General features: G+C 33.2%; 1 protein-coding gene across 1 annotated transcript in view; it reads right to left on the reverse strand.

Annotated features, from left to right (window-relative positions):
- Positions 1-4,902: 4,902 nt before the first annotated feature.
- The window catches only part of LOC144432581 (guanine nucleotide exchange protein smcr8a-like), a 41,143-nt gene continuing 18,064 nt past the window's right edge, over positions 4,903-27,981 (reverse strand). Inside the window, exons 16-21 of the mRNA XM_078120825.1 lie at positions 26,372-26,480; positions 25,170-25,223; positions 12,227-12,413; positions 10,210-10,370; positions 9,849-9,939; positions 4,903-7,669 (exon numbers count right to left, since the gene is read on the reverse strand). Of these exons, the coding sequence (XP_077976951.1) occupies positions 7,535-7,669; positions 9,849-9,939; positions 10,210-10,370; positions 12,227-12,413; positions 25,170-25,223; positions 26,372-26,480 (737 nt within the window). The 3' untranslated portion in view covers positions 4,903-7,534. The remainder of the gene's footprint in view (positions 7,670-9,848; positions 9,940-10,209; positions 10,371-12,226; positions 12,414-25,169; positions 25,224-26,371; positions 26,481-27,981) is intronic.

Raw genomic sequence — 27,981 nt, forward strand, 5'->3', positions numbered from 1 at the left:
GAAGTCGGTGACTGTTTTCAGATCAATGTTATGGTCTTGTTCTTAAACAAGGCAGTGATCAGAATCGGTGCATTACGAACGATTCAGTACGGTTCTCATTTTGAAAAAAAACAACCCAAAACTAATAAAGTGTTTCACAGCATATTCTGATCTTAGACAACGACAGATTGTCATGTTTATCATTACAAGAAGATTGAGGTGATACAACTGTATACGGTGAACTACAAACACCAACTCAGACACTGATCATCAAGTAAATAAAATTCTAAAAACGGTAAGTATATCCTAATGACACATCCATTTCACCTCTTAAGCTTCCTCTACACAGTGTACGCTGTAAAAAAACCACCCTACTCAAAGATCCATTTTTACTAGACGTATACAGGACATAAAGCAAACCAGTAATTGGCATTTTTTCTTAGACTATCTTTTCTCCTTAGTAAAACGCATTCATGCGAAATAAAAGCTCTGTGGCACAAGCGTCATGAATTTATTGAAGCGAAGTTTGAATGATTTACTAGACCTAAATCTATGGCATCAATTGGTAAGTTTATAAATCGATCATCTATATGTTATCATTTATAATTTACAAATGTCTTCGACTCTTCAGCACTGATCAATTTTCCTACATCTATTATTAAAAATTTGATTATACAAAATCCTTGATCTATTATGTATCTCAGAGTTTTTCTTGAAAATTAATCTATTCAATTCACTACATTGTAGGAGTATAATCTCCCGTGATGAAGAAGAGTACTATAATCTATCTTACTTAACACAAAGGTCGTGGTTCTTTTTTTTGTTATAGAGCCACGGCAAATTTAATTATAAATCTATTTCAGCAATAAAACCACATTGATTAATGTGAAGTTGTTCACCTTTTGGTTCGATAGTTTTGACAATTTGTAGGCAAAGAGATAAACATTCGAGTTTCTTCTTCGCCTATTGTGTTGTTATAAGCTTAAAATCCACTTTATTCAGTTCGCATTATACCTAAAACACATACACGTAAGCTTAGAATCCAGTTCATTGTAGACAATGCTTAGAACATGAACGGAAAATCATAATTGTTGTATGTAATTTGTAGCTGACAAGAGTAACCTGTAAAAGTATAGACTCTTTCAACATCCACCACGAAACAAGTATAAACTTTGAAGACATCTTGTGAACCTAAATAGTCAATATTACTCTTTATAAAACATACAAAGTATACACCCTAATGTGAAGATAACTTGAACCCTCTATATATCTTAACATTTTACATGGTGAAATATTGCGAACAACTAATTTACTCTGTTAAACATTTCTATAAATCAATTTCGTATAAGGAATTTTATTTAATAATCATTATGTTATAATTGTAAATGGAAACATCGAAAATTCCACACAGCATGAAAAACAAGAGAAGATGCAGATGTTAGGCTATATTACCCATTCCTGAAGAATCTTGGTACCATGACAGTTTTGAACCCCTTTCATAATGAAAAGATACTTTTTTTGCTTTATTTGGCATTGTGAAACGCCCTGAGCAATAGCTGTCAGGATTTTGGCGCTATGCAAAGTTTTACTTTATCTTACTTGTTTAATAGTTACCTAGTTATGCATGCCTGGTTTGAATATGGCCAGTCAGTGAGAAAGACTGTCGCTATTAGAGTCATAATAATGTAAAGTAAAACATACGAAGCCATTTAATAAAAAATGGTATGTCTACATAAAGGTATCAGGAATCTTGAATGTTTTGACATTTGAATTACACTTACGTGACTATCAGATACCTTGTCATCACGAATATAAGGTAAAGTAATGCCAATGCCCACTAAAAACACGTTGTGGCAATAGGTTTACATGCGTCTCTCTTAACTCATCTATTCAACCTAAACCACGGTTATTCCTGACTTGAATTTTTGACTTAATTGGAGTGAAATCATTTACTCCATACAAAATCTAGAAGAGGATCCGGAATAAGTGGCAGATGTTCTGTACAAGGCGTGTTACAAATGTCAATAGCAAATGATAATTAGAACAATTATTACTGATTATGGAAATATGAATATACAAAAACTTTGTTATCGCACAAGATGAATATATGACATTTGTGAATTATCGAACAGGTGGATGAAAGAACGTTATAAATAGTCTACGTACAATGCATTTTATCACAAAACACCTGAATGTCTCACAGATGCAGATAATACTTAGTAGTCAGAGATTCGTTTACCGAATGGAAAACCTTGACAATTTACTAATGAGAGATTTCCTGACCCCGTGGGATCAGTAAAACCCGTGTAGGCAATTATACAGCAAAACCCATTCTTTTAACAGAGCACTGTAAACTGAAAGCTGTCTTTGTTCTGCAAAATCCTTCCTAGTCCTTCTATCTCATTAGATATCACACAGTTCGATGGTACAATTAAACTATTTATGATCAACGACTACATTGATGTGTCTTGACTGGGAAAATCCGGTTCATAGTCTGGGGAAACCTAGACTCTTTCTCTAAGAATGTTTGATTGTAAACTCTCATCTTGTAAAAGATGGCATCGGTTAAAGGGTCCTTTTCCACTCAATAATAAAGTTGATGGATATATTTTCATAACCTACGCGAACTAGGGATCTAGAGCAATGGCTTCAACATTCCTGAGTGGCAAACTTACACACAATTTATATTTAGCTTCGAAGCAATCCATTTTTTTTCGATTTTGAGATGAACAGATTAGCCGTGACCGGTTTTTGTATGACAAGCAAGTCGTCAACTGGGAGAATTGCATTCTTTTATCACTATTCACCAACCACGTGCCTGCAGCTAATAAGACATGACCACCCATCCCAGGAGAACATTTTGTTTATCAGAGTGGAAAATTGATTAATGTTAGCGACTAGGGTGTAATTTGGAGGATTGCAAAAAGTAACGAATTGGAGCTCAAATTCTTACTAGTTTCATTTCAGGACGAACTGTACAATCATTGAGGAATTTGAAACTTTTCTTGGGGCTTTGTCAAACTGTAATGTGAACTACCGCTGAGGATTGAAAGGTAGCAGGTGTTTGACCCCCGACACCTGTCAACATAGCTTTATCACTACGTATAGTTATTATCTTAATGATATGATTGGATTCTATATTAATTATGTACAAGTGTAGGGACAATTTATCATTTTTCTTTCAAATACCTTTCATTTATTAGCTAATTAATATACACATTAAAATGATCACGTGTGACGTACACTTCAGTTGCTGGTGCGAAAATCTGGAAAAATCGACAAATGATGTTGAATAGCAATTGTAGCATATATATTGAAAATTACATAACATATAATTAAATAATATATAATAATAATAATAATAATAATTATTATTATTATAATGCATCTCATCTCTGCTAGCAAAGCTATTTTCATGAAAATAACTACAAACAATATTAAAAATGAACTACAAATATTTTGAATATGACAAGCTTGTAGATAATGGATTCGGGGAAGCTAAAGCTCATTGTATATTTTGTTTATTTAATCTCCTTGAAAGGCCATGAATAGAAATTATTTTTTGAAGTTTATGGCAGGAAAGTGTTTATTAACCAAGATTGTATGTATGTATGTATGTATGTATGTATGTGTGAGGGTGTGTGTGTGTGTGTGTGTGTGCGTGCGTGCGTGCGTGCGCGCATGTGTTACGCTTGTATTACGAGACAGTGGATAAAATGACAAAATCACACTTTAGAATGAAATTCATATATTCATGTCCTATCTTATTGTTCATCTTAAAGAAGCCAAGGAAAATAGATGGAGGAGTGTATTTGTAATCAGCACAGACTTAATGACAGATGATGTACAAGATGAAGCCTTAAACAGGTTAAAAGATTTCATCAACGTTCCATATGAAAATGATTGATATCTTTCAGAGCCTACCACTAATACAACTGATTTAGACCACAGAAATGAGTTATGAGTTATTACTGTACACCTTCCTATAGAATCATTTCAAAATGTATAACTTTTGCATGAAGAATGAAAAAAAAAATTGTGATGACTTCAACCCCTCTCACCTCTATTAGCCTGTGGAAAAGTCAATCTGTCTCTTGAAACCAACTAGAATGAACCATCATTTTATGGGGTGGGATGGGGCATAATGTTACTCGCCGGTTTTTTATTATTATTACAAAACTAGAGCAATTTTAAACTTGTAACTAAACATATGTCTTTCTACCTCTTCATCGAATTTAACATATACAAATCATGTGTTGTTTCAAGCATTATCAAATATTTCAATTAATACAGGTTATATATATACCTTTACAAAAAAAATCACAGAATCATGCACATAGGAGGTAATTGAAATCATATCTTACAATCAGACATGTAATGTGTATAAATGAGTAATCATTCTTCGGTTAAATTCCCCCTATAATCAACAAATAAGTCACTAATCATACTTTGTTATATATCCTCCATACATCATACCTCAAATAGTTTCCACAGTGTAAATTACAAATCAAAATTTCACTAAGATTTCCTTGAAAAATCATTCATCTTTAGTATTTTCAAAATGTTAATGACCCGCACAAGACTCATTTTTTCATGATAAATTTATCTGTTCACATTTCTAAAACTCAAATATCTTCACTAAAAACTACATTTGTAAAAATATTTCAACTGCAAAAAGAAAACATCTCGTTTGCAAAATTTTCACTTGCATTAGAGCAAAACTAAGTATTTTCCATAAGGAAAGTTATATATTGGGGATGAAAAGGCTGTGTGTGTGTGTGTGTGTGTGTCTGTCTGTCTGTATCACCATTTTCTCAAAAACGGTTGGCTCAATTCAAACGAAATTCGGTTCATGTGTTCAGTAGGGTAATGGCAAGAACTGATTAGGTTTGAGTACATAAATATTATGAATATTAATGGGCTCTTTACATAATTAATGGTTTTCAGTAATTAGGGTATATCTTAAGAATGCATTCTTCAAGTTCAATATAATTTGATACATACATTGATAACAAAGTGCATGTGCCATGTAAAGTTTGATAATGTAGCTTGTAGCTTTAATGACTCATTTGCAGAACTAATGATTTTTCAGTAATTTGGTTATAACTTAGGAATGCGCACTTCAAATTCATATAATTTGGCACATACATGTGCTTCAAACATAAGGAAGGGCACATGACCTGATTGTCATATGATATACAAACAACCATGTAATGTATTGTAAGAGAGTGTATTACATGCAGTTGAAAGAACCAAATAAAGAATTTTTCAGTTTAAAAAATTTGGTGGTGGTGGTGGGATTGTCATACAGGGTCGTATCCTAGTACAGCTGAGTTTTATCTGTGTCATTTTGCACAAATTTCATTGTTTCTTGAAAGGTGCAGCCATAAGTTAAATCATCAAATGTAATAGACGACTTCCAATTTCAGCACATGAACTCTAATGCCAACTTGAATGGGACTCGGATCAAAGATTATTATTCAGTATTGTCTCTGACTATTTTTGTTTTGTTTTATTTTTTGTGAATCTCATGGTAAAGAGAACTATGGCTAGACATGTCTTACAATGTGAGTTTTTTTGATGTGGGAGTGTGACGTGTTGACTGTACTGTGCTGTGTTTGGCATAATGCAGTAATTTTCCAATGGGAACAAAAGTTGCAACATTAGTGCTGCGTCTTTTTACGGTGATTGCGACAGGACGTACATTTTATGTATCAAAATAAAAACAATCAACTCTCATTACCATGGAAAGCAAAGCATACAATTGGACTCCACATTGTTTTTCCACATAAATTTACCATCATATTGAAGACATTTTACGAAGCTAACTTGCCTTCTTTATTAGTTAAAACACCATTTTCAAAGCATTTGATATGTTTTCCGTCATTTCACTTTGATCATGGCGACAGGTACACATGGGGAACTCTGGTGAACTGATCACAGAAGAACGGTAACATTTACCAGCTTACTGGCCTTAAAAAACACAAATGTCGTTTCATCCAATGTCAGCACCATAATAGAGCACTTCTACTGGCATGGTATAGTTTAGGTCCAATCTGACAGCAATGGTGTCATGACCGCCATTAAATATCCCTATTTCTCATGAGACTTCACAATTTTCACGATTTTATCATTTTTCTAGATTACGTAAAAAAAACCTCTATGGTCAGCAGTGAAAACCTAGGTGGGGTCGGGTAACCAGAACCACACAATATTTCTTACACCTTATGGAAGGCATTCAGTTTAAATCTGTGGTACTGTTTTTGCTTGCATGCATAATTAATTTTCACACACCATGACACCATTAAAATGTCTTCCATTGATGCCTGGAATCATCTTCCAGTGCACGAGCTGATTTTATTACTAGTATATTCTTACTCTGGTGATAAAATTGACATAACACCTCAATTTAACTAATCTAATCTAATATAATAGTATTGTCGGTTCATGCACTCAATATTAAAATCTTCTTGCATTACTGGCACAGTCCTTGGCATGATAGTAGTTTCCTTAATATTTTAGATAACATAAAATAAACTCTGTCATCCAATTATTTATGTATTATGCCTAAGACTCTGTAGAAATGAGACAATTTTATGGTGACAATTTCATCTTTAGTAGAACAAAGAATAAGTAGGTATTTTCTTGATCAAATTAGGGGCAACACTTTGTAAGACTTTTATTTCATGAAGTGAAGCTTACGGTTACAGTAACTAGAGATTAATCAAGGTCTTCAAAATTTGAACAGTGGACACTCCAGAAAACTGTTAGATAATCTTTGCCGAGAAGGTAATTTGGAAGTTGACACTGCTCAGCAGATTACATTGATTTTTCACATGGGAAGCCATGATAAAAAATTTTATTAATTAAAAATCCAAAATGAATACCCAATCCTCATCCATATGGCCACTTGATTATGTGAGTAAGATAATGAATCTATAAATTAAGTGAGTGTAAATTAACAAATACCAACAGCTATGAACTTACACATGTAAGATGGTTGAACACCGGATCCAAAGGACACATGTCAATGTGTACTTTTATAAACCTGTATAGATCAGCAATAAATGTGTACACAAAATGGCTGACTATGAACATGTAAAGACAGTTCAAGAAAATAATTTGTATAAAGAGAAAACAATTTCATGAAAGACATATTAATCATTAAAACATTTCATATTTTGTAAATCTTCATAACAATATCAACATTACTTATATGGTATTAGTATAAATTGTTCATTGAAAAATCAATTAAACTATTAAGTGATTTGGCAACATGAATGCAAAATCCTCAAAAAGCACAATTAAAAAAGTGCTAGTAAAATAATCATTTGAAGGCATCTGAATGCAAACAAAAATGCACATGACCAATCACATGATAAAAGGCAAGAAGTTGATTGCAGCAGTCAACAAGTAAGAGTGCAACTGGTTGGTGGTAAATAATCACCTGATCACCAAATGACTCTCAAACAAAGACACTGATTGGTCAGATGCATCTTTTATTGTAAATAATCACCTGACCACCACATGACACTTAAACAAAGACATTGATTGGTCAGACTCTGTATTCTTGAGATTGCTTGTAGTCTATTCTGATAGTTGGAGATGGCAGTTGATCATGACTACAGTATCCTTTAACCCTGGCTATGAAATCATCTACCTGTTGTTGTTTGATTAGTTCCACAAAGTACTGTAATAAAAAAAACTCTGTATTCATTACCATCATTATTATCAATTTGTATACATGTACACTGTCTGTTTTCTTCATATAGCATCATTATAGAACTACATATAAAACATAATGATCCCTGTTAATCATTTTCATTTTCTACCAAGAGAGGGCACAGTCTACCTTCCTTCACATTTCAATGAATGGCAATTTCATGAACAGACAATACATGATGGCATAACAATCTTGCTGTTTTGTCCTTCCAGAAGGGATTTTTTTAAATTCATACATTTTGTCAACCTTTAATACTTCTTTGCTTTTTCAAATTATACTATTTTTATTGTGATAGTGAAGGCAATACTAGCAACCTTTCTATTTACATTGAAAGGAAGAAACCTTAAAAGATATCATCTTCTTGATAAATTAATTTTGACGTTCTTTTATACTATCTATTTTAGGTCATACTGGTGGTAGAAAACGGAAAAAAACAATATGAAGACCTTTCCATTTTTTTTAGCTTTCAGCCCTAAACAGAAGCCAGATAAACACATGCTTATTTTTAAAATTAAAACATCAATAGAAATATAGTTATAATATGGAACGCAAGTCTATTAGAAAATGGAAAAAACAATATGAAGACCATGATATTTTTTTTAGCTTTCAGCCCTAAACAGAAGCCAGATAAACACATGCTTATTTTTAAATTAAAACATCGATAGAAATATAGTTATAATATGGAACGTAAGTCTAGTAAAGAGGAAAAACAGAAGCCACACAGCTTTTAGTGGAAGTGAACAATATAATATCAATGTCATGTTTAAAAAGATGTTGTTAAAAAGATCTATCATTTCATTTTAAGGCAGATGAATAAATTGAAAGAAATAACATTGTCTAAAATTTTTTACTAAAATTGACACTTATCATTATAGTACAATTAAATGCCAATATTTCATATACGGAATTATTATCACAGAAAAATTGAATGCATGTTTCATGAAAGGAAGTCTAAAAATATATAAATATATATAGTATGTATTATACAAATCTGCTACATTACTCTGGGGTATTGCTTTTGATTCAGGTATTTGATCAATGATGTGAGTAATTATAGTCTAAATATAATACACTTGACAAAGTACCAATTAAAGTCATCTAGAGACATTTCCACAACAATTTATGTCACATTTTATCTGACATTCAATGAAATATTTGTCTCTCAGAAGAAACATTGATCAACATGAAATATATCTCTTATGTACTAGTCTATACTGTGATATAAAGACCCATCAATTGTGTCCATTTAATATTGTGTGACAGTGTTTTCCTGCAGTTGGGGAACCATGGTAACAGAAAATGAAAGTCAGGTAAAACTTACATAGATTGAACTTTAGTTGCAGTAAACATTAAAGGTGCTCCATGGCTGTGGATTTGGCCTTATGATTTTACAAATTTGTTTTCTGGGAAAGATCACATTTTACTATGACTAAAGCTTATGGGTAATGTGACTGGGAAAGTCAGAAATGTTTTACCTACTTACTGCCTTTAGCAAAAATACTGAGAGAACCTCTCATATGAAGACTACAGAGAGTGTATTGCAAATGAGTCCCTGAAAAGTGGCAGTTTGTTTACCTAAGAACCCTGTTTTGGAATATCCACCAAAGTCAGTGTACAAAGTGTACATACATAAAATCACACACAAAACTTATTTTGAAACAATTCAGTGTCAACACTGCCTGATAAAGGTGACAGAGTAAATGCAAACAGACCTGGTGAGCCTAAACAGCCTTTGACTTATACACAAAGTTGACAGATAGAGATACAAAGTATTCTTAATAATTAGCCATTATTCTTCAATTTCTTGTATTGATAGTTCCCATTTTATCAAATAATCTCATAGCATGGTATACATGCCCTCCATTATGGAAGCAATCTTGCTTTCATGTGACATGGACAACCTCTCTCCCTCAACAATTAAGAGCAATTCAAATTGCATTTAACCAGTGAATTTGTCTGCCATATATTGTGTGCTGTTAAAAAGTCTAGTTGTTTTGTATTAATGGATAAAGTAGTGTTTGACAAGGTAAACTTTTTATCCACACAGTGCACTTTTCATTATCAAATCAATGCAATAAGTGCTTCTCATCTATTCCGCACCTCTGTGACAATCACATGCCAGTCACATGATCAACGATCTCCTTACCTCCACTATTTTAGCATCGCTATCCACAAGACCCAATTTACTCAGATATCCAGACATGCTTGGTTTCAGATTTTTTGTAGGACTTCTTGAACTTGTGAAGAAAAAGAATACAAATATTCACAATATGGAATAAAATGGCATAGCCTAAATGAATACAGACAGACAGACAGACAGACAGACAGACGGACGGATAAATAAACATACAGATAGAATGTATTCATATGTTATGAACTTATGTAAACATATCAGAATTATAATCCATTATTTCCACGTGAGAAGTGATCAGACATAGTAAGTGAGGTCTTCAATGAGTAAAACGAGGTATTGTGGTCTGACATAGATAAATAGACACACTGCTTACCTTTCAGATGATTTAATACTGGTTGAATTCAAACAAAACGAATGATAGTACAGGTATGCTTTAGAGGCCAGCTCTAATAATATACTGTGTATATATGCTAGGAACACTTGGTCAGTTTTAAACTGTTTCTTTCTACTAACAATGGTATTGATGTAAAATCCCTGTAATTGTAAAAAGGAAGATAAAATTACTGAAATGTTGATCATGCAAAAAACGCAAAATAACTTAGTAAATCATAGGTGTCTGTAAATGACAGAAAGATAGATAGACAGATATGGATGGATATGTAGATGGATGGATAGATAGATAGATAGATAGATAGATAGATAGATAGATAGATAGATAGATAGATAGATAGATAGATAGATAGATAGATAGATAGACAGACAGACAGACAGACAGACAGACAGACAGACAGACAGACAGACGGGCGGGCAGACGGACGGATGGATGAATGATAGATGGATGGATGGATGAGAGACAGACAGATAGACAGACAGACAGACAGACAGACAGACAGACAGACAGACAGATAGAAACCTTGTTTACTTAATATTTTGACTCTCAATGAGAGTCCAATGGATCACTCTGCTTGAGATGAGCAGTGAAGACAAAAATAAGTCATGGTACTCAAAGATCAAAACAAGTACTACTACTACCGGCATTTTATGGATTATGACCTTTTCTGTTAAGGGCAAATCTCATTTTACTTAAGGAGAAACACACAAGTAATCACTGTTGACCTGTGATCAGCTTCGTAGTGAAATGTGACCTGTTGTCTGTAAGTCATGAACGTTTAAAGAGAAAGTAAAATGTCTTCAGTTTTCACTTGTAATGTCTATCAAATATATTATAGCCCAGAGACTTGTCTCGGTATTCTATCTCAAGAAGCTCTGCACACCAGAGAGTTTCTGGAGATAGTAACACCAAGACAAGTCTCAGGGCTAATAAATCATGACTCGATGTTGTCTCGTTTCCGATGGCTATGACAGCACACAATTACAAGTAGTAAATTGAAAAGTGTTACTAAATGTCAAGACTGTATGACCTCTGACACATCAATTCATAGTTTACTAAACAAGTTCCAATGTCTTGACCTATAAATGGGGTCACCGTATTCATCTTAAATCTAATTTTACACTGTCGCTATCATACAGTGGCGAATGCAATACATCATTAGTCTGAGCAAAAAATAACTACTTTGTCATATGTGCTGAATGTACCATCATTCCAGACAAGTGACCATCATGATGTGATTCAGTTTCAAGAAAGAACACTTGAAATGACTCCCTAGACTATTAAATTTATTTGTTTTTTAATTGACTCCCTAGATTCTTGGTATATATTATACAGAAGGATAGACTCTCTCACAGTCCTCAGAGCTTCGCATTGCTAAAAGGGCAGTTTTTTTATGTACCGACATCCACAGCATAATTTTACTTGAATATCCTTGTACTATGCACCCTCATTGACCACACATGGATAACCATTTGTTGACATGTTACTTTGATGCTCTGTGTTATTGCAAAGCCCCGAGTCGGGAGCGATCACAGTAACATGATATTCAAGTATAGACTATACAATTATGTGGTAGCTATCGATACATACAAAGCAGTTCTTTCTGCTAGTGACGCTCTGTAGAGAGTCTAACAGAAGGACTTTCAGGATATGAAATATATTACCTCCAGCCTGAACTAACTCAAACAGAGAAGTATTAGAAAATAAATCACTGCATGAAGTTCTTTTTAAAGTTCTTGCTAAGCATAAGAAACATATAAAAAGTGTGAAAGTGCCCATGTCAGTTTAACTAAATATGGGTTATGGTCTCATGACAAACGCCAAGTGGGTGCTTCCGTTGTATGTATGTCTATCTGAGGGCAGCATGGCAGGGTAAATTTTCATTTTCATTTTCATGACCATTATCATGAGACCACTACCCAAATATGAGAACTGGATTTGTGGAGGTCAAGTGTCAGCATATGCAAATCAGACCTGATTTTGAGAATGTCATTTTTACCTTATAGGGGGGTGTACATAATGTATTCTTATCATAGTCTAATACAGTGACATATCTCCTGACAGAGCTTGGCAGTACATTTGGTGATCTGGGTGATCTTCCTTTACATAACCCAACCAACTTCATTTTGCCGAGGTCCGCCAACGTCAATGGAAGTGTGTGCCATGGGACTACAACATGGTATCGGCTGTAAATAGAAAAAAACAAAACATATCTGTTTAATGCAAATCTAAGCTCTTGCTTGTATTTTAGCATGTTTTATTGGCAATACAATACCTAATTCACTTGACTTCCTTTTATGTCCAGTGGAAAAAAAACAACATGTAGTCAGGTTGCAAACATGAACATTTTTGAGAGACACCATACAATAGATAAATAGACGGGTTGCAAACACAAACATCATGAAACAGCCAAAAGAAATCCTAATGTGAAATTGAAGTATGGATGATGTCAAAATACAACCCTTGAGTTTGATTACAAAGATCAAACTCCTTTACTGTAGAATAAAAAATGTGTTCTCTTATTACAAAAAAACAACGAGTTATTTCTTCATCTATGGTCAAATGAATCCCTTTCCATTAATCTGACAGTATTGCCTAAAGCCCACATTTCTTAGGTACTCTATACATACACAGAGATATATCATCTACAGTGAGTGAAATAAATATCATTATTCAACTCCTAAGTCATTGACTGTACTTTTCTTTATAAGTAGAACCAGTTCACAGTCCAATTAAATGGTGAAAATATACAATGGGTGTGTGTACGTATCTTTCGTATATGCGATGCATGTGTGCAAATGTGTGTGTATGTACGTATGTGTGTATGTATGTATGTATGTATGTATGTATGTGTGTATGTGTGTTTATCTTGCTGTTTTTGTTGTTGTTGTTGTTGTTGATGTTGTTGTTGTTGTTGTTGTTGTTGTTGTTGTAAATCCTTTTTCTTCATTCATGCAAAGCAATATTTTGACAATTATTCTTATCACATTTTGTTTATTTTTCCGCTACCCGAGTTTCACCCAGTATTTTCAACTTAACTCATTCTGTAAGGGTTGTGGGCTAGACTAGTTCTGTAGAACTATTTCTACAACCCCCACCAGGTCCATGGAATTACTGATGTATTTGATTGAATATTCTTTGACTTAATTCAATTTATATATTTTGATAATTTATTTGTTATGTATGTTGTTTTTTTAATTTCCTGGTGAAATCAATAAATCAATATCTGTTACAGACACTGTGATATTACATGAGAGTTTCCATATAAATCTATCAAATCTGTCTTCAGTTCCAACATATAGTGTTATATTATTTAAGAGATAGCTTAGAGCATTCACCTAATTTAGCAATCCAACAACCATCACTTGAAACCAAACTAACAAGAGCAAGTTTTGTAATTTCAATATTTCATGGATTTTGAATTATTCATGAATTATGGATATATGTCAAGTCATTTTGGCTGAATAATTGACTTGAAATCAACTAACAGAGCAACAAAATCAGAAACAAATGACAATACACAAAGAAAATAATACTGTGATGGAAATCTAACTTTAGATTTTAATAAGATGGGGTTGTTTGGTGAAGCATTTTAATAAGATGGGTTTGTTTGGTGAAGCATTAATCCATGGTGCCTCAGGAATGCTCAACATAAATTACTCAACTCAAATTATTCAGATACATACAAATATGCCTCTTTATGTACATAAATATTAATAAATCCCATATTCTTATCAGATATACATGTAGCTTCCAAATGCTTTGCCCAAATCAACTGACATGCCTTTTCATTTGTTTACAAACATTTAGGACATGTTGTACTTTTAACAGTAATCAATAAGATTCGATTTTTAATGAATTTCAAGTTGTTGTTTTTTGCAAATAAATTCTTGTGACATACATTTTACTTGATATTGTGATAGCTTTTCAAACGTTTTTAAGGTCCTTCTGTGTTTTTTACCTTGGATATTAGGTTTTAACAGTTTTTAAGGTCTCTCTGTTTTACGTCGGACATTTTTACTGTTTAACCCTTTATGATACTTATTTTTTTTATAGTTCTGTTGAGGCTGTTGTGTAATGCGCTGATAAGAATTTATTATTATGTATTATTATTATTAAACTAACACTAGTCTTGTAAGGTACATTGTAAAGGAACATGGTAAAACTCTTGCAATTGAGTTTATTTGTATGTACAAACTTCAAGCAAACAAAAATATCACCTGTGTGGGTGATAGTGCATATCTGTACTGCCTACGGGAACATTTTATAAGTATTAAAGTAAGATTACTTCAAATCTCACCCTATGTTTGCTTTTTATCAAAAACCATTTACAACTTATGCTCATTTTTGTGCACAGTTGTACCAAAGAAATAGGAGAAAATATTCACTACAGCTGACATTGCATGTTTGCTCTGCCTACATAAAATCACTTAACAATGTGGATCACCTTTTTGTAGTTATTTTTTTGGTGATTTTCTGATATCAATGCTTTTGCTTATGTTGAATGATTTCATGTTGTCTCCATTCTTATAAAGACAGAGAAAAATTGTCAAATAAAGCATTTTTACAAGCTCAGAACAATAGCACGTAGAGTTTGTTTCATTTACAACACTATTTTTTTATTAGCAAGCTGCATATAAGCATATACTGAACAAACATCAAACTGAACATGCCAAGTTAAAGTTTACAAAAAGTCAGCAATGGACTGAATATGTTGCTAAATACAACTGGACACACATACAAATATAATATACCGGGTACTGAGATTTGAAAACTGTTTGGTCAAACAGGTATTTAAGTACGTAGAAGTTACTTCAGTCCTCACCCTTCTTCTGCTCACAGTGATAAAACATACATCAATATGCAAATTAAGCTTATTAATATTATATTATTAATCACATATTTTCGAAAATATTAAGAGCAAACGTTTATTGTAGTGAAATTTGCATACTTGTTCTGCCTATAGAAATTATTAATTATTTAACCATAACAGGTGTTTAAAAGTTACTGCAATCAGACACTGAAGAGTCTCTCTCTAAAGTCAGCTGCTTCATACTGTCAAACTTAATTTATCAATATGCAAATTATGCTTATTAGTATGCATACATTTCCTACAAAATAAAGAGAAAATATTCCTTGCAGATGAATTTGAATATTTGTTCTGCCTATCATCTAACCATAACAGGCAAAGTTATATCAATCTCCATATGTCTTCAATCTGTTTCACCTGGTCTTAAATAGAAATCAGGGAAAATAAACCAAGACGGTGAAGAGAATTGTAGATGTCCATAATGGAAGAAGTTCAAATTTCAATTACTTCTGTGATGGGGTTTCAATTATTGCTGAAGGCCTATAAATTGTGGATTTATGTTCTCAGCTCAGCTGATTATAAGCTTTACTATGCAACATTAACTGTGGGTTTTCACTTGCCAAAACTGTAAATAACAATTTTATGAGCTTCTTTTCTACTTTAAGGCTTACCTAACGCAACAAGTGAAACATTTATAGGATTACAAATGAAAGTCAATCTCTTGGGAAATTACTGGATTTATATAGAGATGTATTAAATAAATTGAAAAACATCACCTTTATTTGATGAACTTCCTCAAAAACATAAAAGGATGCCAGCTTGCCTTCTGGACACTTTCAGACTTTAAAAGTACCAGATAGAAATAGTTATTCACTGTTTTGTTTGTAACCTCAGCATTTGGACTTTCTGTGACTTTCTGTCTGGTATTAGAGCCTGGATATTAACTAAGCATTAGTATTCAGACAATATCTCATACCTGATTCATTGCAATGTAAAATGAATTTAAAAACAAAATTATAGATGTTCTCTCTTGTGTGACCCTACAGGAATGCAATTTTATAAACATACCTATAAGACAAATAATAACCCTTCCACTACATTCTATATACATACTTTACTGCAAGCAAGTATTCACTGGTCATGATCTCAGTCTGTAAACCCATACAAATTAAAAACTGATAAACGTATATACGTTTTCATCAAAATATTCCTGAATTTCCTATGGCTTAGTATCATACATACATGTACATATTGTGTAATCACAGGATTGGTATGCTGTAACTTCACACTAACGTTAGTCCTAATCAAACATACAACCTACATAGTGATTCAGTTAATTGAGTCACATTGGATGTTTGATTAATATGATGAAATACAGGGACCATCGATATATTGAATACTTGACTAGCTGTGCACTTGCTCTCAAACGATGGCTAAGACCCGATTCACAAACAGAAACAGTTGGTAACTAATTTATTATACTTCACTGACTTCATCTACTTTGGGGATACACATGTTACATACAGTACAGATCAAGCATAATGGGATATTGTGCAAGAACTATGCTTGCATCTTTAAAGCATCATGCTGGATAAGTTCATGAACAATGCTCTCGGGGATTAGTGTATGTAAACAGCATTCAATTTGCACCTTTGAGGTGTCCACAGAGAATCTCATTAATGGTGCATCAAGTTAACAATGCATCAGTACCTCATTATAAACATTGCCTCTATTCGCATCTAGATAGCAGAGTACATGATTATTACTAAGTCACAAAGCATGTGAGCATAAAGTGCTGTTTATTTTATGTCAGAGATGCAAGCATTGTTCCATGCAGATGCTTTGATGATGCAACAACAACAGTGCATCAATGCATAGTTAGCACCCCAATTGTGCAAGAATGATCTTTTTGTGATGTGCACACTCAGGTGATGTTTTATGTGAGCTGCACTTTATGTGTATGCTCATGGTAGGCCCCCATAGTCATGAATAAAGTTTGTTGATTCATTTACACTGAAAGCGCAAGATTTACTGATAACTGTCATGGTACAGGGTCAGATGTGAGAAGGGATGCTAACTCCCAGACAACAACAAAATCGAAAACAAATGACAAAATTGGAAGGAACACATGCAGAGGTAAATAAAGCAATCCTGTCTATTCCTACTTCGTACTTCAGATTTCAATCAGATTGGGTTCAATCCTGTCAAGGCTGACTGCATGGTTTGATTAAATCAACCACTGGTCAGTATTTAAGGAGTCACCTGGGTGATGATTAGTCTGACCCTAATGAACAATGCAGGTGTTCCCTGGGTAATCCAGTTTCCTTCTACTTTAAGCAGTATGGAATACATGTACTATGATGGTGCTTTACAGTGTTGACCATAATAGCAAATTGCTAAATATGTACTGAATATGAATATGGATATGAATTTGGATTAATAGTCTAACAATTTACATATAAACTATATATTAGTATTAATATTATTTAACACTCACATGTTTTCATTTAGCTATGATTATTCTCATCTAGTCTTGTCAACATCATAAACAAAACTCAAGGACACAACCAATGGTCCAACTCTAATCTACAATGCATCTACTTAATCAATGTTATATATCTGGTCGAATGGTGTGAAATGCATTAAGAGTGTAAATCTAGCTAATTGATAAAATTTGGTAACCATAGTAACTGATTATCAAATCCTAGTAAGATGTAAGGCAAGGCTATAAAATAATTTATTACATTAAATGACATAATAAAAAAAAAATGTGTTGCAAAATTAACACCTCTGTAAATTATAGTCCACTTGGACTAATTTGATTTCCTGGTATAAAAGGCATCTCAGAAATGTAAACTTCCCTTTCTAGAAAACTTCCAAGATGTAACATGACAGAACCCTGTGAAACGTGAGTGCAAGTGTAGCATACTAACTAAGGGTATTTGAGCAAATGCTTGCAGTGTTCTCTGTGGTCATACTTTCTAGAGCATAGTGAGTGAAAGTGCAGAAGAAAACACTGCAAGCATGAGTGAAAATATCAACAGGTACCCACACTGGAACTCACACGAAATGGGGTTTTGTTACTATGTTTATCCATAACAGCAGATTTCCATAAAAATCATACTGTGTGATCACAAGCTTTTATGTACAATGAACAACTGTACCCTCATTTGCATACCATTTGCAATCAAGTTTGTAATAATGTTTCAGCATTGCATTGCAGTGCAAGTACCACTAATATACCGTATGTGTGCAATGGTGCAAGTAATCGCTGATAAATATGTAATAACGGTTAGGTTATTACACCTGAAAGGTTTCATACACTTTCTTCATTAGAGTTAATGGATTTTATATACAAAAAGTCATATTATACCTTTCTATGAGTTGCAACAACATAGTACTTGTTTAAATCATGGGTACAAGAAATGTTGAATAACTTGGTTAAAAATGAGAAACTGGTAGAGATTTAAAAAATATATATATTATACAAACAAGTCATTTTAATAGAATTTTGGGTATCATCAAATTTTCAAAAACCCACAGTCTTAATTTGCAAGCTGACTGAATAAGCAATCCTACAACCATCTTATCAAATTATCAATATTAGGTCAGGGTATTAAAACACTTGCCTGTCACATCAAATATAATGGCTCAATGCCATAGCAGATATTAATAATGTTATCATTCATGCCATTGACTGTTGAAGTATCATAATATCTACTATCACAATCTATCCATAATGTTATCTTAAATTAAATATTGTGAAAATATGGTCAAAAGTGTTATATTAGTAACCTATGGCAGCATAACATTTGATAACATAACACTAATTGTGAAGGAGATACACAGGTTACTAGTGCAGTAACGTACAAAATCTCCAGTACACATCAACAGATCATTTCATCAGTGCTATTAGGTTGTATCAGCTAAACAATATAATAGCAGATATGACCTTATTGCACTGATGGGACAAAATCTCTGACTAGAGTTTTACCAACTAATTAATTCACACTACAGCTAACCCCCTGAAAAATGGTCGTATGCCAAATATCTATGGTATGAACCCAATAATAAATGAGTGTTGTCTGTCAGGCTTGCTTTCTCATCTACTGGGTTTAAAAATAAAGTACCAATAATGCCTTTGGTGATAAAGTCTACAATTTTAAACACGGATACACAGCACAAAGTTTATTTTAAAAGTCATTTTATCCAATTAAAATATACACATGCACATCAAGGTAGCCTGTCTACTGGCTGAATGTGTGATTCTACTACACTCTCTCAACATCACACCTGTAATGGTACCCGTTACTTTGATAATTAAGGCATATTCCCAAAGGCCATATCTGTTATGTCGATGTAGAATGAGTGTAGCGAGTCAAAGAATCAGCCAGTAGACAAGCTAATTTTAAGGCTGGTATTCTATACAATTGTATACATATTGCCAGACTTACAGAGGAACTAATTAGATGTTATTTCCCAATATTTTTCTTCGTTCAGCCAAGGGAAATACGAGTAACCTAAGGGGCCTTTGTCACTACAAGTTGCTAGATGTGTAGTGACAACCCTTAGGTCACAAGTATTTTCCAACTGAATGAAGAACAATATTGGAGAATGATATAATTATACCAGCGTCAGTAATATCAAAGAAAAATCAGGGAATGTCATGGCAATTTTGAACATTTTGACTCATATTATGAACTTAGCAGAAACAGTGATGTAGTCACATGTTGTCGTGATATAGACATATGTTGTCGTGACGTAGAACGACCAGAGTATATATTCCATATTTTTGGTTCAATTTGGCTCATGCATGGTATAAGATGTCTTACATACACTAAAAATGGTCCCTGGCTAGTGTATGTACTTAGTATTCAACACTTGCAGGTGTGCGATGATTTGTTTCACATCATAAATCAAATATGTTATCAGATGAAGATGACATTTTAAAACCTCTAAATCATGACAAACATGTTAAATACAAATGTAGAATTCAACCTGCAGATCAATAACGTGTGATATTGGGTCACACTTGTCATCCATTAGACTTTTCAAGCATATCTAGAATGGAAAAAATATCTATGGGATCAATTTATCTCTGAACATAAAACATGGATGGTTATCTTTATGGTACTGGAATGAAAAACAATAAATCATGCTATTTCTAGAGACTCTCTATGGAACTAGATTTCATATCAGTCATATTTTGTGATTAGTGGTAAATTTGTTTCTCCATGTTGCACTCTTTTCATGTGCAAATATTTGTGTCATATGTATCAAGATCTATTGAATGAAGGACTGCTTTAAACGAGTATAAAGTTGGCATCAGATTCAGATTCAGATTCAGCTAGCATCATATTGAGTGTCAGATTCAGCGTCAGATAGCCTCAGATAGCCTCAGATCCGAAGACACCCCACGACTCAATCATACCAGAAATAATACTGTTGAGACTACAGGGAAAGATTCCGCTTCACAGCCTTTTGATGGAAGTTGGAATGTCTCTGCTTGCACAATTTTTATTTGGGAAAAATATGTGAAATAGAGTTGAAATACTTGCAACCGAGACATTGATAGCCCCAAGTTCGGCCACTGTATGTTCGTTGGTTGATACATTTTGCCAATAATTTACATGGTGTCAGTAAAAGCCGGGAGTAAAAGCTAAGCTTACGTATGTAATATGTTGTCATTTTTAAAAATTTGAATTTAAAATTTAAAAATTGTGCAAGCAGAGACATTCCATCTTCCATCAAAAGGTTGTGAAGCAGAATCTTTCCCTGTAGTCTCAACAGTATTATTTCAGTTTTTGATTGAGTCCGTCGGGTGTCTTCGGATCTGAGGCTATCTGAGGCTATCTGACGCTGAATCTGACGCTCAATATGATGCTAGCTGAATCTGAATCTGACGCCAACTTTATACTCGTCTGCTTTACTTAAATAGTTATATTGTGTAATGTTGTCTTATCTGACCTATGACCTACAAAAGAATCTCATCAAAGGTTATGAAATCCAATGGTTCAGTACAAATCTATCAAACCTATTAGCAATGTGATTAGTGACATGATTTTTGGAAACTGTGTCCCAAACTTAGCATCGATAACAAACTTTCAACATACATGTACAACAGCTGTTTAAAAAGAAATGTCACAGGTTATAGATGCGTTTCAAAGTGCATTCATTCAATATTGATTGAATCAATTGCTGAATTTCTTTACTGCAGTATAGTGAAACCACACGACTTATTGTAACATCTGTTTAATATTTTCTTCTTCTAAACCTAAACAAACACTTGAAAATAACACACACAGCTGAAAAAATAATTGCAAAGCCTACTCCAACTCTGTCATACTTCATCAATTATGCAATACTATTATGCAACGCACATACAGAGTTGCTGCCACCCCTATTTTGAAATGATTCCATCTTGGAAATGAAAGTACAGTACACCAAATGCCTCGAGTGTCAGTACAGCAAGAGCTTCGTACTGCCAGCCATCAGAAGATTAAATCAATGACTTGTAACTTTTAGCCTTCTATGTATTTGTTCAAAATCTGTCTCCTAGGTCCCATTTTAACACCATGCTGTTTTCAAATTAAAAAAGCAACTATCTTGCTCTGTGTACGTCTAACCTCTACACAGAGATGACAAAAATGCACATGCAAATGCAACGATTTGAAAACGCTGCTGAAAGTGGATCACTTTGAAAATGATATCTTTCATTCAAAAATGCTGTTCATGTAAATGGTCGAAATTTGGAAAGATTTGAAAAACGGCATCATGTAAACAACTGAAACACTACTATTCAAAAACACACAAATTTAACCTCTGGGATTACCCATTAATGTAATACATACACACTGCACCTAAACTACGGTATATTATGTTTGCTCATGTGCAACAGCATCATTTTTAAATTATTCCATTTTTGTGTAGATGGTCAAGAACACTTTACAGCCTATCTTGTAACACATAAAAATGCATAAAAATAAAAATGATATGAACGTTTTTATTTGAAAACCTTCGCCATATAAATGAAGCCTTAGTGTGTATGCTATATTTTTTTTCCCATGTTATTGAGTCATTAGACAATAAATGAATGATAAATAAAGTGAACAAGTCTGAATCTGATATTGAGCTATGTATAAAAATACTGAAAAATAGTGATTTAATGTTTCCATCCCAAAATCTGTTGAATTGCATATTGTCTGTGTGTGTGTGATCAAACTTTAGACTCACTGCAGTCTAAGGAATCACAACCAGAAATAATCAGTTCAAGTTATTTCACTTTTGAAATGCTCACAAGACAGAGTATGTTTTTCCACTTACACAACAAACTATGGTGTATCTCAGATGATACCATAAAGAGGAGAATGTGTATATCTATCCATAGCTAACCACAGGGCAGAAGTTTTACAAGGTGAAAAACAACTCTTGCATGTTTTCCTTAATACTTTTGATGTTTTGAACTGTTTTGTATCACACAATTGCTCACAGTAAGATGTTAGTGTAACTGTTTTAACTATTTTTATCACACAGTGACCAATATCAGCTGTCAGTATTATTCTGTATTTCCTCATATTTGATGTTTTTTACTGTTTTATCACACAAATGTCAGTGTAACTCTGTTTTTCCTTACATTTGATGTTTAAGAGCTTTTCTCACGCAGATGTCAGTTTCACTTTTTCTTTAATAACATAGATTGTGAAATGCATATCATACACACTAAACACTTTAATGGCAATACACTTTTTCCCATAAAACAGCTCTCATAAAGCTACTTTGAAAAGCACAATTGATCACTGGGGTGAAACATACAAGGAAATCACATCCTTGTAATAGGTACTTAGTTTCATGCTATTTCATTTTACATGTGAACTATTAGTAACACACTAGGTGGCCAAACTTAAAGTGATTGTCAATCAGGGATTTGATGATTACATGTATTAACACTGCAAAAGAGCTGTTTTGGAATCAATGCTTTGACTATTAACACTGCACTGATTTGAAACCATGCATAGTAATTAGTACATTACACAGTATTGAAGTACACTTTTGTTCCAAACACAAATTTGAAAATTACAGCTGAAATTTCCATCTGCACACTTCAGGTACAATTTCAAGTTTGTGTTTAGAACAAAAGTTTTAATCGATACTATCCTCATACTATCATCAAGTTTAAATTAAAAGAAACCCTGCCAGGAGCCAACTATTTTTGTATACGTTATTTGATATGCAAGTTAAGTCACAGCCACCATTAGACTGATAAATGAGATACTGTACTTTGTGTAATACTACGCAATCAGTATCTATGTCTGCAGGTGAGTTGACTCAATTAGCCATGCTCACTATTCAAATTGCCAAGTCTACTGTTTGCCTTCTGAATCTCAAACATCATATTGTCAATATTAAAAGGAAAGATGTATTTAAAGGAACAAGTAATAACAATTGTACAAATGTGTACACCATAGATTACTCTCAATTCTTATAGGAAACTAGTCTGGATGCCAACTGGTATAAAATCATCAACACATGGAATAGTTTGCCTGCTTCGCTTGTCACATCAAATTCACTTAACTGTTTTAAGAACAATCTGGACTCTCTCTGGGAATACTGGAAATATTCTACGAACACTGACTTCTCACTACAGCCATAAGGACATGGATTGACACTATTTTAATTTAATTTGTTTTGTGGACCAGCTTATAGGCTCTAAACTAAATTAAGACAACTTAATAATTCAGTGATAAACTGGGTGGCATAAGTGTTAGCTGTTTTAAATATTTTTCTCAGTACACATCTTTCAGAATGATAACATTGTAGGAAGACATAAAAAAAAACAATAATTAAAATTGTCTTCTTAAACAACTCAATCTGAATTTAAGGTACACCAATGTAATAATTTTCTTACTGTGGTCATTTTTAAAGAGAAATTATTCTTGGTTGGTCACAAGATGAGTTTTTAAACTACTTCCTGAGAAGATATCCATATTTACCCTGCTGTATGAGCTGGTACTCGAAATAAATTATTATTACATTATATTTTAAAGTAACTGTTCCCTTTCACATTGTCTAATGTATTCTCTTTTTTTTGTTTTGTACATCTTATTGTACTTTATCCTACCATTTCTTATGTCTTTTGATGTTGTACACTTTTACTTTTGAATAAGATTGTACTTTTGGCTAAAACTATTCTGACTAAAAATAAAGTGAATAATAATAATTCCATGCATCCCTACATCCATCCATCCGTCCGTCCGTCCGTCCATCCGTCCGTCTGTCTGTCTGTCTGTCTGTCTATCTGTCTGACTATGCATGTGTATCAAGCCTTATCTCTGACATAGTTAGGGTCATTTCATTTAGAATTGGCTCAATGATGGTACATGATGGGTGGGTTGGGTGTCACCTAGGTTTGCAACTTTAATAAATTTGATCAAAATCATGTACGTGTTTGTCAATGTCATAAAAATCCACCACCTGTCAATTTACATTAAACATCATAACTTGTATAATGTATAGAGAATCAATCTGTCAACCACATTACAAAGCTGAGATATGACATGGGGCATATGAACATAATTTATTGAATCAAGTTTTCTAAAATCATAAATTTAGTGTAGGACAATAAAATATGACTGTTTAGAAATGTAGAAAGAGTAACATACCCAGTGATCATCCATTTGATATGCAATACAGTTTTTGATATATGTCACGGTGATACGGTACGATCAATGTCTTTTATTTTTCTGACCTTCAAATAGTTACATATTTCCTAAATTATCATACATCCAATTGTATACATCACACTGTCCTCACAAAAAGTGCAAACAAATTGGTGGTGACTGTCACATGTAAGCTCACACAGTCCTCACAAAAAGTGCAAACAAATTGGTGGTGACTGTCACATGTAAGCTCACACAGTCCTCACAAAAAGTGCAAACAGATTGGTGGTGACTGTCACATGTAAGCTCACACAGTCCTCACAAAAAGTGCAAACAAATTGGTGGTGACTGTCACATGTAAGCTCACACAGTCCTCACAAAAAGTGCAAACAAATTGGTGACTGTCACATGTACTTCAATCATAATGACATGTACTGTCACACTTTACTTGTAAGCTCTACAGACGTAAGACTTACCTAGAGTGTCCTGGAACAAACAGCCAGAGAGTTGTTATCAAAGACCGTACTTCTCTAAAAGTAATTAAGAAGATAAAATCAGGTAAGACAGTTGAGGTCAGCTGGCCCCAGGTACATATATACAAATAGGCTTACAAACTTTAAATTCCATCAAGACAGATAATATATACAGGCCTACAAACTTTAAATTTCATCAATATGAATAACACTGAGTGACAGAATGTTATCATTTTTAAAGTATTAAAAGTACACTACCTGAACTTGTGTTGTGGCTATGTGTGTAAAGTTACTTTATAATAACAATACATGAACTTGTCTTGTGTCTATGTATGTATTACAAGTTTTTTTTCCTTTGAATGCTTTTGACATCATAAGGGCCTTGCAATAGAGTAGTTGTTTGACAGTGTCTTTACTCTTGTTAAACAAAATCATTTGCTTTCTTAATCGCTTGAGTGGGAGGGAGAGAGGGAGGGAGAGAGAGAGAGACAGAGGCTATCACAATATATTGCAGAAATGGGACTTTAAAAAATCAAGTACCGGAATATGTCAGGAGAGTTGGAAGTCCTTCCTATCACATCAATAGCCATGTAATCTAAAAGAACCATCTAATTATTGAGACTATTATTTTGTCACTAGATATATGACAGACTAGAACTGTAGGCTTTGACATTTAGCACAAATGACACTTGGAATAATGACCAACAACTCTCTGTTCTTGGTTATTAACTGACAATTACAGAAATTGGTACCCACTGAACCCTCTGGTGAAACATTGTAGAAAGACCATTACAATGTAGTGTTTACTTGATGTAAAACAACTGAGAAGACCCACCATGAACAGGGAACAACAACAATACCACTACCATTAGTTTACGGACATATAATTCTGCCAGTTTCAGGAGAAAGACATAACACTGAATAATCAAATCATTTCTTGAACAAGGTTCATAATAAATGAATTGAAATATCCCATTTCTTTCTAATTTACTATTTCAAAGAAACTGTATTTTACTGTCCTCTTGATTCTTGGAACTGTGAAGAATATGTTGTCCAGTTATCACTAATATTTCATGGTATGGTTTGTTGTCCAGTTATCACTGATATTTCATGGTATGGTTTGTTGTCCAGTTATCACTGATATTTCATGGTATGGTTTTACAAGGAGTTATACAAGAAAGTTCAAATCAAAGTAACTGTCTTACTTTTCATATTTGGCACTTCCAAGTACAACTACAGGTCTACCTGACAGCAATGCATAGATAATATGGGCTGCATACACATAGTGATGAACAAACTTCAACACACCTGCACCTGTAAAAACAGCAATAGATTCCAGTTAAATGAGGGTTACCAGTGACTAGAAGTTTGACTAGAATTCTGCTAAGCTACTGTTATATCTCAGATAGTATTTCACAATCTCAAGTGATACCAGTAAGATAGTAAGTAGTGAGGCAAAATTCTAATATTCTAGAGATCAAAGATTACTGACATTCAAGTCATACTGTAGATATTTTCACTACCATTACTAGAAAATTTAGCAATTTTACAGTCTTCAGCTAGTTCTCAAATTATTTTTTACTAATTACCAGACTGGTACATTGTTTATAAGTACAAGAGGGCATTTTAGTCACTATTTAATTTTGCATTTTTGCTTTCTAGCGAAATATGCAAAAAATAAGACTTTAGCGAAAATTTCAAGATAGACAGTAGTTATGTCATTGTGACAGTTACAGAGAGAACTGAATGCAAAGAAACCATTTAATTCTGCCACAAAGCTATCCATGTTGTCCATGAACCTATAAAAATGAACAAGGGAAATGTGCATCAAACATACATATCGAATCACACATACAAATCTTACACTCAATGGGAACATTTATGAACAAACACAATACAGCTTTGGGAATGTAATTCAAATATACATACATGTACTGTACATCTCTAATTTCCAGTTTCACGGCATATTAACTAAAGAATTCATTTCTCTTTCAAAACACATTTTATTGTAGATAACAATATTTCAATCTCAGTTATAAATATCACCAGTACAATGTATTATTTATGATTATTTCTCTACTTGCTAATACTTCAACAATGTATCCTACCTACACTATATCCATGCCTTACAACCCTGAAAATACCCAATGGGTATTATTCAACAGAAAACCTTACACATCATTTCAAAATGGTGCCACTGATTATAATTCTAAATAGCCAATGGATATTGACATTTTTTAAAGTACAAAGGCAGACATACATATATGAATGTCAAACTAAAACCATATGACCAGTCATTCAGCTCAGTCAGAAAGCATAACTTAAGAACAAGTACAAATTTATCCAAAGTTATCAAGTTTACACTAAATTATTCATCAAATAATCAGATGATTGGTAAGTGACCATATGGATTACAAATTTGAGATTTGTTTTGGATTTTTTAATTCATAAAACAACTTTATTATGTTTTTCCACTTGAAAAAACCAAATGTGAAACAAAATATACATTTGTACTAAGTCCTTGTTTGCAACTCAGCAAATTATCAAAAATATTTCTAAAAACCATGTAAAATGTTTGTTATTACTTTACAGACACTTCCTATCTGTTTTGCAATTTATTGAATTACAAACATTGACTTGGTATATGTGAATAAAAATCCATAATAAATTCCAACTTGTCATCCATACATGTACGGCCACTTTTAAATAAAATGTGTGAATTGTATAAATATTTCAAAATAAATTCCCTACTTTAATTCTGTTCTTATGTGTAAACCACGAAATGTTCATATGAGACAAAATTGTGTTTATTTCA

The sequence above is a fragment of the Glandiceps talaboti genome, chromosome 3, assembly GCF_964340395.1.
Source record: "Glandiceps talaboti chromosome 3, keGlaTala1.1, whole genome shotgun sequence".
Classification (NCBI taxonomy): domain Eukaryota; kingdom Metazoa; phylum Hemichordata; class Enteropneusta; family Spengelidae; genus Glandiceps; species Glandiceps talaboti.